This window comes from Cuculus canorus, chromosome 1 (genome assembly GCF_017976375.1).
Source record: "Cuculus canorus isolate bCucCan1 chromosome 1, bCucCan1.pri, whole genome shotgun sequence".
NCBI lineage: Eukaryota > Metazoa > Chordata > Aves > Cuculiformes > Cuculidae > Cuculus > Cuculus canorus.
This window is the reverse complement of record NC_071401.1, coordinates 149,166,983-149,179,376: the sequence shown is the minus strand read 5'-3', so window position 1 is coordinate 149,179,376 and position 12,394 is coordinate 149,166,983. Positions and strand designations below refer to the sequence as shown.

At 37.8% G+C, this 12,394-nt stretch overlaps 1 protein-coding gene across 2 annotated transcripts in view; it reads right to left on the bottom strand.

Moving 5' to 3' along the window:
* Window positions 1-12,394, bottom strand: part of KIAA1549 (KIAA1549 ortholog) — a 151,610-nt gene that overhangs the window by 28,274 nt on the left and 110,942 nt on the right. For both annotated transcript variants that reach the window (XM_054071280.1, XM_054071269.1), the window contains exon 11: window positions 3,258-3,460. In XM_054071280.1, the coding sequence (XP_053927255.1) occupies window positions 3,258-3,460 (203 nt within the window). The remainder of the gene's footprint in view (window positions 1-3,257; window positions 3,461-12,394) is intronic.

Here is a 12,394-nt window from a genome sequence, read left to right as displayed (position 1 = left end):
AAACATATAACAAAAGTTTGCGAAAGGGTACAGTTCTCTCATGCAAAGAATCTTGCACTAATGTACCTTCTGAAGACTGCTAATATTTTCCTGCTTGTAAGTAAATTTATAAGAAGTTATCATAGATATTTATTGCCATGATGTTACTGTTGTGCATCAAAACTGACTGACAGGATTCACACATGACAAGATTATTAATTAATCCGTTCTTTAAAATATACTTCAAGAAAACATTCTGCATTCATAAGCAGCAACTTACTTTACACACAAAAGGAATTAAGAAATCTGTACAAGTAATCAGTCTTGTATTCAGACTTGCTAACAGTGTTCTCTTGTAACACTACAAGTCCACGTGCATATCTTCCTGGCTCATAACACGTAGGGCTATTCAGAACAGCAATTTTTATGTATTTATCCTATGCAGTCATGAGATTATTTAAAACATTTGTTACCCATAAATTACAATCTCTGTGTTCATATTTTTTTGTGGGCAATTACAGAAAAATATAAAGAAATACTGTGATTTTACTGAACAGGATCCTTCAGCTATAAAATTATTCAGATAGTACAAAACCAGAAAAAATACAGGGAATACACTACCGCCCAGCTGACCCAAAAGCCTGTCTTTTCATATGGAATCAGCCTTTGTGACAGTGTCTCTAGTGACCATTTTGTCTGGTCAACATTCATATTCTATCTCTGCAGGTAGTTAATCACTGAAAACGTGCACCAGTCTGTGCATTAACTCTGTTAAGTTCAAGACTTGCTTGAGCTAGATGGATATCTGAAATAGTTACTGAGGCTCTTGGCTAAATGTCAATCTGCCTGGAGCACACAGACTAAGACAGCTACAACCAGCCAGCCGAGTTCATTGAAAGTTAAACCTAGTCCTTGCAGCAGGCAATGCTCCAAATTCAGCTCCCCCTTTTCTCCTCCCTGAACTGGTAATTGAACTCAGGTCTTTCATTCTTTCTGCAGGACTGTAATATGAATAAGTCACATCCCAAGTAAAAAAAAAAAAAAGCAAAACCAAAAAACCACAAACCCAAATATTAGCATGGAAAAAAAGGATAAATAGTTCTTAATGAGCATACAAATATGCACCACTTCAACTTTTCCTCTTTGCTAAGGTGGAAAGGGTGAGCAGATCTATCTTCTCCATCACCTTTGAACTGGTTCAGTGGAGTATAAGGCTGGAGTTCTCTTACCAGGTCTGCTACTGACTTTTTGTTTCACCTCACTGTGCCCTGTTTTCCTTCATACTCTTTCATCAGTCTATTTAAATTATCATTAAGTAAATTATAGGAACATTAATAGTGCTGCGTCAACATCAGTCATTCTTTATAAGTGATGAGGAACATGCAGTTGTATCCTCTCAAGCCAAAATAACAAGTCCAACTCTCAGCTGGAGCCTACAGATGCTGTGCTTTCTGAACTTGTTTTCTTGTTTACTGCTTTTTACCGATCCAGAATGTGTACTCTCATCACCACTAAATTTCCTGGCATGCAACACAGAGTCCTAAATTGCACTATGATGAACAGAGTTCTGTATTTCCTCATAGAACAGAAAAGAGCTAAAATCAACATAACACCCTATGCTATCATTTCGCACTTCAACTTCTGCCTCAGGGAATAAATATTTTAAATCTCAAGCTGACACGGTATGTCAGCATGTTAGGGAGATGATGGTAAGAGCTCCACAGTTAAGTCTGAAGGGAGATTTGCTTTAAGAGAGAATGAGGAAGTGAAGGGAAATCCTCTTTTGAGAGCATTTCAAAGTGTTTGAATTTGGATGCTATTAAAAAAAGAAATACCTTTTTTCCAAATTTGATCAACGATTTATTATTGTCTTCAGGAGAAGCACTAAATGTTGGCTTCTGAAAATTCTTCCTGCTTCATTTTCTAAATTATTCTAGATGAAATACAGTAACAGCTTCAAGTTTGAATTTTTCCTATACTTACGTGCATGTGATTATAGACAACCTTCCCCTCCTCCTATTATCTCTGTCAAGCCACCTTTGAACTTTTAAAAAGAAACACAGAAACACTCACCCTTCTGATTCATATTAATTTGTTTTGATTTATTCAAGTCACACCAAAATGAGTTAGCTAATTTTTCTTCCGTTACTTTCCAATTATGTCTACCTTCCACTGTACAACTGATACTCTACTACTCACAAGGCCTATAGGTAGTTAGGAAAACAGACTCAGCATCTGGGAAGGCAGAAACTGAGCTGCACAAAGGCCACGTGAAGATGATGATCTTAGGACAGCTGGGGCTTTAGAGGAAGCACAGAAGGTTAAGCAGAGAGACAAGTTGTGTCACAGAGGCTTGCAGCTCAGGAAGAACCACTGCTACTTTCCTTCTAAGCTCATTCAACTTTGCCCTTGGCTATTATTTTTTCTCCCACTGTGCAATAGCACAGGGAATGCAGAGCTGAAGATCCGCAGTGAGGAGCTGTTTGTGACTCATCACAGCACTCCTTTCCTCAGGGCTCCATTTTTTTCCTACCTATTACATTCCCACTTATTCCTTTTTTTTTTTTTAATTTTTTTAATGCACAGATCCTTTTTTACTGCATAGCTCTGTTACAGCATCTATCCTACAAACACAACTATTTCCAGTAGAACACATTCACATAATTTGATTTTTGAAAAAGGCTAGGAAATTACTGCTGAATGATGACAGACACTTCTTCACTTGCACAGCTGTAAATTACCATTTCTTTTCCTGAACAAAGCTGGTTTGCTATGAAACCAACCAGATAACCACAAATAAAAACACTCATGCACCTGCCCTGATTTTTGGAGATACTGCATGCTTCTGGGAACTCCAACTTATCAGGAATGTATTGATGACTATTAGTATTACTTAAGCATATTGCTATTTGTCAATGGTTCTAATTTGTTTTTAACCACCTGTTGCCTTAGTAGTTACAGATCACTGCAAAGGGAATGCATCAGAAAATATACACTTGGCATTTCCACTAAACAAGCAATGACTTGACTCCAGCCAAGCAAGCAGTGTCTTAAACACCTTCCTTAATTGGGCATGTTACCTTTAAAAGAAAAATAGACACTAAATTCTCACAACCTTGTGCGATGAGTACTGAGGCACAACTATGATAGCCCACTAAAAAATGCAAGGTCCAGATTTCTGGAACAGTTTTCCACTGAAATTGCCCCAGAAATCCAATAATTGTCAGCCATTAATAAACTGTCCTCTACAACAATTTATTTTATCTCTATGAACTGACCTCCCTCTGGGTCGAGCAGTCTTTGAAGGCTTTGAGGAAGTCTTGGATTTGGGGCTGGGCACATCTCCATTTTCAGATGGGGTAGTATCCTTAATAGGTCCTGGTAAAGGAGCTGGCTCATGGATAATCAGGACATCATCTTTATTGTGCTGGCCCAGATGCTGCTTAGCAAAATCAAAGCCTTTCACACTGGGGGCTTGTAGCTGTGAGAAAAGAACAAAGACAAAAACCAGGAACCATGAGTGACAACGAGTACAAAGGCTTTGGTTAAGATCTGCAAACAATGGCCACTAGGAGCATGGTCAGCCTATGACAATCTCAGGAATGAGCGTAAGAGCTGCATGGAAAAGAAAAATAAAAGCCCCACAATTCTGTCATCGTATTTCAGTATGTGATACATAGTTTAAAACTCCCAATCAGTAAATGTATTTAAAAAAAACCAAACAAAACAAAAACCAGTGTTCTGTTACTGCTACATCTCCTTCCAGCTATTTCTTCAGATTTAATCATTGTGTGAGGCACTTTTTGTGTACTTGTGAGCGGCAAGGCCACAAACACCTGTGTACTGACTGAAATGCTTACCACTGCCAGGCCACCTTTTCCATTCCCTTGAGTCAAAATGAGAGAAGTGAGTTTAAATAATTTGAATAAGGTCATTGCTGATCTTCCTCATTCTGACTCCCTTCATCTGCCAGAGTCTGGGATTGCTTGTACAAACATCTAGTTCACCTGATGAAAGATAAACATTCTGCAGATTTGAGTTACGCAGCAGCCTGGCAATGACTTTTCAGCCAGCACGGATGCCTCTGGAAAAGAACTGAAAATCTAGCTCTTAGGAATTTCATACTGAATAGACAGAAAAATATATAAAAGGCTTTGGAGTTTAGAGAAATTAGATACTTATCCTAGAGAACTTATTAAAGGATTATGGATTCAATGGGTGCCTTGCTTCAGAAAGACAAAGAACTAGGCCTTTCATTTTCATAACTGCATTTATAAAAAAGATGATCTCTCCTTGTCAATGACTTGATTCAGACTTAACTTCATCAAGACTCCAAGTTTCAAGCTCTCCTGCTGATATTTTTGGGCTTTGGAATAATTAGAAAACGTAAAGGACTAATTAAGATAAAGGGTGGGGTTTTTTTTTCAAGTCCTGTTCAATTTTACATAGTTTGGAAGTTGAAAGTGGAAAGAAATATTGACAACTCCAGTTTTCAAAGTGTGCACATACCCCTCTACTACACAGCACACGTACAAAACCTTCTGTGTGTTACTAGAGCTGATTTCCTGCATAGAAAAGCATGTGTTGGAGTGTGTTTATGGGTACGTCAGTTTCCAGATGTTTAAATGAACCCCTTTTCATAAAGCTTGGCATGCCACCATAGCTAACTACAAACAGACTTGTTTGATATCATGCCAAACATAAGCGTGCCTAAGAAATATTCTGAAACAATCTCTGCAAAATATTTTCTCAGTAAGTAAACATTTTCCAAATGGCTCTTAGAAAAGATACTGTAGCAGAGCAAACTGCCTATTTAGACCAGCAGATGGCAATAAAAGCTCTCCTGTAAAATCCAACAAATACCTGAATGGTTGGGGTTTTGGAGTTCATTTCTCACAAAATGAGTAAGCTTATTATTTGAACAGATCTGGATGTTTTCCACTATACTCCATTTTTCTAGGGCTTTACAACAGTCCATTCAATTCTGTATTATGGGTGATTCAGTTGTTGAACTTACATAAATAACTGCAACCACTGATTCAAAAAGGCACTGTTGAGCTAGGCTAGATGAAGGTGTAACTTTCTGCGTCTTTTGAGAGACAGATACATAGTTGAACCCTTCCTGAAACTTCCCCCTATTCAGAGCTGAAATATTATCTTTGGGATCTTGCTTGTGCAAGAAAAAAACACACCCCCCAAAACTCCATACTTCTCCCCAAAGTACTTCTGAAGAGAAACTTTTCCCTTCTGTTGTAAGAATCAGCACGCCAGCTTGCAGCACTTGGATTAATGAAACTCCTCTTAGTTAACTCATCTCCACCTCTGCTCTATTTGACATTATGTCTTTTCTCTTTGAAGATATTCCTGTGTGCAATACTCTTCCTTGGAACTCTTTCAGTGGTTTCCTTTCTTCTAATCCTTTCACACTCCACCCTTGTGCCTATACAGCCCTGCTGCTGATCCCTGATGATAGCATCCACTACTTCATTGCATTCTCCTTCCTTGACTCCAGTCCCTTTGCTCCAAGGATGACAAGAGACTTTTCCATGTGCTGGGCACAATCATCTCACAAAAAATTCTGGTGGTGCTCTACCCTTTCCTAAGCATCCTGCAGTTACTCCTCGTTTTTGAATAGCGTGATGGGCAGGGTGGGCAAGGACAATTACAGACATAAGCATTCTACTAATAATGGAATTACTAGCATGGTTTTATTAAGATTGCTGCATGCCTGAAGCATGCATTTCAACATACCTTAGAGTTATCTCAAGCATACTGAGTCTGTAAACCCCTTGGAGAGCAAAGCAACATGCAAAAATGTAACTTTTTTAACTTTGAACAGTCTTATTCCTGGCTGCAGTCTAACACAGCCTCCTGTCTAAGCACAGTTACAGAAAGGGATATATTTATGTGTACGTGTATGTACACTGCACCATATGTATGCACAAATGTTCATCTGCAGAGAAACCACACTGAAGCTGAATTAAAAGGCTGTTAATTTGCAAAGACAAGCACTCGCACTGTAAGAAATGGCACAGTTAAGATTCTCTGAACAATCACAATTGGATCCTCTCATGCATAGGCATTGCAGGAGAGTCTTGAATTACAAAATCATAAATTCATTTCTTCAATAGGAACCGCTTGCTCTTTCCCACTCTGCTGGATCCTTAGCATTGGCTGGGCCTTCTGCTATTAGTCAGTTGGATAGAACACAGGAATGTTATTTGTAGAAGCAGGATACCCATTTCATCTCATGCAGAAGCCAGCAAACGTAGTAAAAGGTGGAGATTCAAGAAGAGAAAGGATATATTCTATGTACATCTGCACCTATGGCAGCTGAGATTTTGCCACTGAATTTCATGAACTATTGCTGACAATAGAGAACAAGCAAGCTTCGAGTATCACAATCCCAGGCCTCAAGAACTGCTCACTCTGGGCACAACAAAACCTGCGCTCTATTTTCATAAAGTTGCAGGTGAGTAAATTCCTTAGCTGGTCTTATTCTTCCTTGAGAGACAGAACCAGTCTCTCCATCCTGCCCTCCTGCCACTCTTCCCCTCTGCCTGCCAGCTGCCAGTTCCAGTTTACACCATCCAAGAACTTGAGGCTCACTGCTCCTTATTCCTTTACCTGTGCTCATAATCTCTGTATACAGCAAAAGAGAAAAAAATCCTCTCAGCTTTTAAGGTACGGCTCTGCAGAGATTTTATGCAGAAAATAGCTGTAATTCTATGAGAATTTAACTTGTAAATCTCTAATGAGTCACTGTCAATCACATGCAAATATTTTTGCAAAGGTTTATTACTTAGTTTGAAATTGGCAATTCCCCACAGAATCAGCAAAGGCATTTTACTTACACTAAACAATCTTTGGTCCCGTTTCCTTTCCTTTCCCACCATGCACCTCCAAAGGCAGAGAATATGCAACATAGCTTCTCCAAAACTTTTTTTTTAAATTTCAATAGAACACTTGATTTTCTTTAAACCTTATACTTTGAAAGAATAAGCTCTTCTTATCATATTAAAGAGAGATTTAGATGAAACTGATATTTGAATGGAAAACTTTGGCCTGAATTACACAAATTTTGCAGAGTTCTGTAGAGCCAAATAATATTTCTACATATATCCTGCTAATGCTAAGTTCGCATTACCAGCTCCAGACACATAAGAACAGTATGAAAGGCTCTATGTATGTGTGTATGTGTGCTTATGCATATGAATTAAAAAACATAACAGAAAAATACAACATGAAACAATATATACGTAAAACATGACACCTGACTGAATATGAAAAGATGGTCCTCAATTAAAAAAGTGATAGAATAACTTATTAAAAATAATACCTATTATTTGAGAAACAGAAATGCTAATGATTGTTACTGCAGAAACAATGCTGACAGAAATCCACTTTGATTTCGTTAAATAAAAATCTACACTTCTAATACTTCACCTGTTAAACCATGGCAACTTTAACAGAGAACTGCCACTAACCAAAATCCACATTTTCAGTGAAAAGTGTCTGAAGTCCACTGAAATATCACTCTGCTTTCTGCAAGACTAAATGATCAGATCACCGAGACTCAGTGGAACAAATGACTAGTGTCATTCTGGGCTGAAGATGTTTCCTACATTTTCTTATGAATTTGTGTGCCACCTGCCACATTCCCCCTTTTTTTCTGCATCAAGTTATACAATGTAACCGATGGGATAACCTCTGCTCATCTTAGAACAGGCAGAATACGATGTGTGGATCAATCATCTACTACTCATAAACTAACCACCATCAAGGAAAGGATACAATCTATTTTTAAGAGCCCACATGTGCTGATACTACTGCCTGTTCGGGTGCTGAAATTGAGCCTATTTTTAACACTTTCAAGTGTCTTTACCTAAGACTGCACAAAACTAATATTAGAAAAGATTTCTTCTTTTAAATCCAAGTTGTTAGAGAAGGGTTTGATTCATTTTATCTTTATGAATTTGTGAAAAAGGAAAAGATAAACTACTCTGAAGCTTACCACCAAAATGAAAATGTCTAAACTACCACATTCATTCATAAGGTATTATATTATTACGCAAATGTAGATCCTGCTGAAATCTAAGGGGAAGACAATTTCAAATTGCTAAGTCAAGACAGTGCTTTAATTCTATTGTTACATACAGAAGGGAAATAAAATATTTGAAGCTCAATTCATAGAAAATCACATAATTTCTGTGGAAAGCTACAAAGTTTGTGCACCTTGGTCAAGGCTTATTTGAAAAAAGCAGCTGGTAGTTTCAGTGCTGTTCAAGTCACAGAAATATAACACAATTGACAATATATTGTTTTGCTAGATGCAAAGACACACCAGGAATGTCAACAATTTGTTTTCTCAAGAAAGCAAATACTGCATACGCAGGTCAGTGAATAACTTCAGCAAAGAGCAATGAGCAGAAACATACTCAGTATTCTTCCTGTTGTTTCTACAGCTGGCATTTGAATTTGGACATAATATGAAGAACAAAGCATTAAGAAAATCTTCTATTGATTTTTATACTACAGTCTTGCCGCCTTGCAGACACATTGAACAGAGGCTGTTAAAATACATTTCTAAGGAAACAAAGGAGCTAAGCATACTTTTAAAAATAATACTTCAGTGTTGGCACATAACCTATGAACAGGACAGGAATCCCTGTAAAAAAGTCCTGCTGACTTATGACCTAACATATGCTAGCACATGGAATGCTACAAAAACCAAAAAGGATAAACAAATTTTACAGAAAAAAATGTTTTCAACTCTACTAGTTTAAACACAGCAAGGCAATGAGAATCAGTGTTCTTAAAATAAACGGGATTTGAAGGTGTAAGTCAGACTGATTTAGGACAGCTTAAAGCTATTAAATATTACAAACTGCCTTCCAGAATCTGAGATTCACAGCACCAAACCCTTCTCCATACTCCCAGGGCATCACTGAACACACAGAATAGTGTGAATTCACAGCATTACTCATGATGCACCAGTAAGAACAATCATTTGCAGCTGCTAGGATCTTGTTAATTTTAACTTTTTTCTTTTTTTCACAATGCTTCTACTATTCCATCCGAGATGTCATCTACTTCTTCCTGCCACAAGGATCACTCATCCATATTGTTAGCAGTGACTGTGATAATTAAAACACCTACCAATCTACCCATAAATGAGAATTTAGAAATACTGAGGCATGCTCACCTCTCAGTTTCATTTTCCTATTCAGCTTATTCTTCTAATACCATTCCCACCCCTTACGCACAGAAGTGTACCCTCTGTGTTTGTTTACATTCCTCTCCTTCAACATCAAACCATTTGCAATCATAGCTTGGACTGCCTGCAAAGTATGCAAACAAATTATACATGCAATTCAATAACAATAATGCACATCTGAGTGAAGACACAAGAAACCTTTGTAATAAAAAAGCATATTAGAAGATTACATAGAAGCACAGTTCTGCCTCCATAGCCACCCTCAAAATACTGAAAAGAAGACCCATTTGTATTTCTCAAGGTCTTTTTGTGCTATTGACACAATTTCCCTACGAAATGGAATATGATGGAACCAACTTGTGCCACAAATTCTTCCTTGGTCTACTTTAAAATAATATTAAGCATCACTGAGAAACACGAAGGGGGATCCTTCAAAGCAGCTGGTTTAGGAAATGTTTTTAAGCACAAAAACCTTTTTTTGTCTCTAATTCAATTTAAATATCTTCACTTGATAACCATGTATGTATTTAAAAAGAAGTGTGTCCAATGGCAGTCCACTATATTGCTTTTTGGGTAGAATAACATCACTCTTCCATTACAGTGATGTTACGGCCTATACCCTCTTCGGCAAGGCACATCTTAAAAAGAAGTAGGATTTTAGGATATGAAGGCTAAAAAGGGGGTTGTATGTACAACATGCTGCCCATTTTCTCATCTAACACCAAGTAACTCTTCATACAATTTACATCTCTCATTTTGCATCACAACAACACTTCTGTCAACTATCACCGTTACTGGGAATAGGTAAAGCAGTTGAGCAAACACATCCTTGTGGAGAAGAAACATGCTTGTAGTTGTACAGGTTTATTCCATCAAGTATAGCCAGTGCAGGCATGGAAAAACAACAAGCTACTGTACAGCCTCTGGTCCTCTCTCCTTACCTCTGACAAGTCACACTCACCACTACACAAAAAAAGTAAAGCTGTTATCCCACAAAAAATGCCACCCTCAGGAATTTAGTTCCTAGATTAGGTTTGAAAACAAATAAAGAAACCCTCAAACTTACAAAACTTCATAAAGTCTGAAATTCTCAAGACACCTGTTCTGAAATATTTTCTAAAGATAGACTCTTCCCACGGATTTTCATCATCTCTCTTCTTTGTGCATTTTTTCTTGCCACACTAATATTACCATGACAGCTCAGTAAATTTCACAAAATACAAGAGGGATCGTGCTGTTGAAAGCCCATAACTCTGAGTACATCTATGCCCACAGGCTGCTGGGATAACTGCTGTAACAGGCAGAATTTTGTGTCTGAATCACACACAGTTTTAGTTTTCCTAAATGCAGAAATGCCGCAGGGCAGATACTATCTTAATCATGGTTTCGTGAGGTTCCTTTGCACACTGGTTGAATGGAAATGTCAGGAGTAAGTTTGAAAGATATCACCAACTTTATAGGATAGACAGGTCACTACTGTGTCACAGTTCATCGTTTTTTTTGTCCATAAATTATGTCAAACAACTGCTCTTCCAAGGCCACATTCACAACACCAATATCAACAGCAATGTTAAGAGAGGTAACAGAACACACACAAAAATTATCAATTAAGGAAATTCTTGTCTCAACTGAGTAAGCAAAAGAATACATTCATAACATGGCTCTCAACATCTGGCCCAGCAGATAGGACCCCTAGCCAGAGATGGAGGAATTAACAAGTCACTTTGGAAAAACAAAAAGGTCCTTAGACTCCGAAGATGACTCTTGTCAGCTGTAAGATACAGGTATCCCTATACACATTGGAATACCACCCAATCAGATGGAACACTATGGAGAAAGGTATTAAACATCTGAGAAAACTGACTGTGTGAGAGTTGATCTATAGCACATAGTGTTTAAGAATAGATCCTGAATCCAATTTCTAAGTCCATCTCCTTTCAGACCACAGACCCATTCCCTCATGTCTGCACTACAGTATTTGTGGTAAGGTATAGTCATCAAGGGGTGCAGGTGCCCTCTCATGTATTAATACATATTTTTCTACTTTATAATTATTTTCATAATCACTATTATTATTATTATTTCATTAATGCTGTAGTTTTACTTTACAACCCTCAAGTGGTTTTCCTCTCATTCCTGGGGTAGGGGGAGACCAGAAGCCCAACTGCACAGTTTTAGCGGCCAAAATTAGCTAGGTTGGGGCTAAACCATGACAACTTTTAAGACAGACCATAGGTCAGCAATCTTCATTTATTTTTGTGCTGGTATTTTGTTGGGCTCAGTGACTCAAACATATTTATATTTCTAAAAAAGGTTTAATGCACACAGAAAGTGCATTCATACCTACTGCAGAAATAATGTGCTTACTGAAATAAAGCCACAGGTTAGTAGCAACATTAAAACCTTCGGCAGCAATGATTTGATATGGGCCTGTTTCCCTGTTCTCAAAATAGTGAAATTCTACAGTGAACTCTACCATCTTTTGTTAGGAAAGACAGAATGTATTTCCCCAGTAATCATTTAGTCTCAGTGGCCTATTATGTTTAGGACAGTAAAAAGTTTATACATATTTTGAAAAGGGATTGTTTTTCTTTTTGTTTAACTCCTTTTCAAAAGAAGCCATTATATAATTGTCTATAAATCCATAGGTCACCTCCATAGGTGGTCTATAATGATTACTATGATTACTAATATTACTATGATTTATGTCTATAAATCCATAGGTCATTCATATTTTGAATAGCATATGTAGTTCTAATCTCCCTCCCTAAAAAGGGATGGAAAGTAATTAGAAAATGTTCTAGCCTTCCCAAAGGCCAACAGTTGGTTTGAAGGCCATTCCAAATGAATGGATAAGATAACTGGGACTCCTCTGTCTGGAAAAAAGAGATGATGGAGATGGGAACACAGATGAGTTCTGTAAAGTCAGGACTAGCACGGAGCAAGTGCCTAGGAATCAGCTTTTCACCGTTCCCTCCAAAACAAGACAAAATAAGATGTCGTGGTTCTTCATATAACATGCTGTGGAAATTTCTGTCAGCAGCTCACATGGGTTTAGAAGGACCAGACAAGTTCACGGAAAAGAAATCTGTTGAGGATTGCTAAATATTGCCACTTCCACAAAAAGCCCCTTAGCCACAAATAACTGGAGGCTGAAGTGTTACTCAATGCAAAGGATCACATGCACTTGCCCTGTTC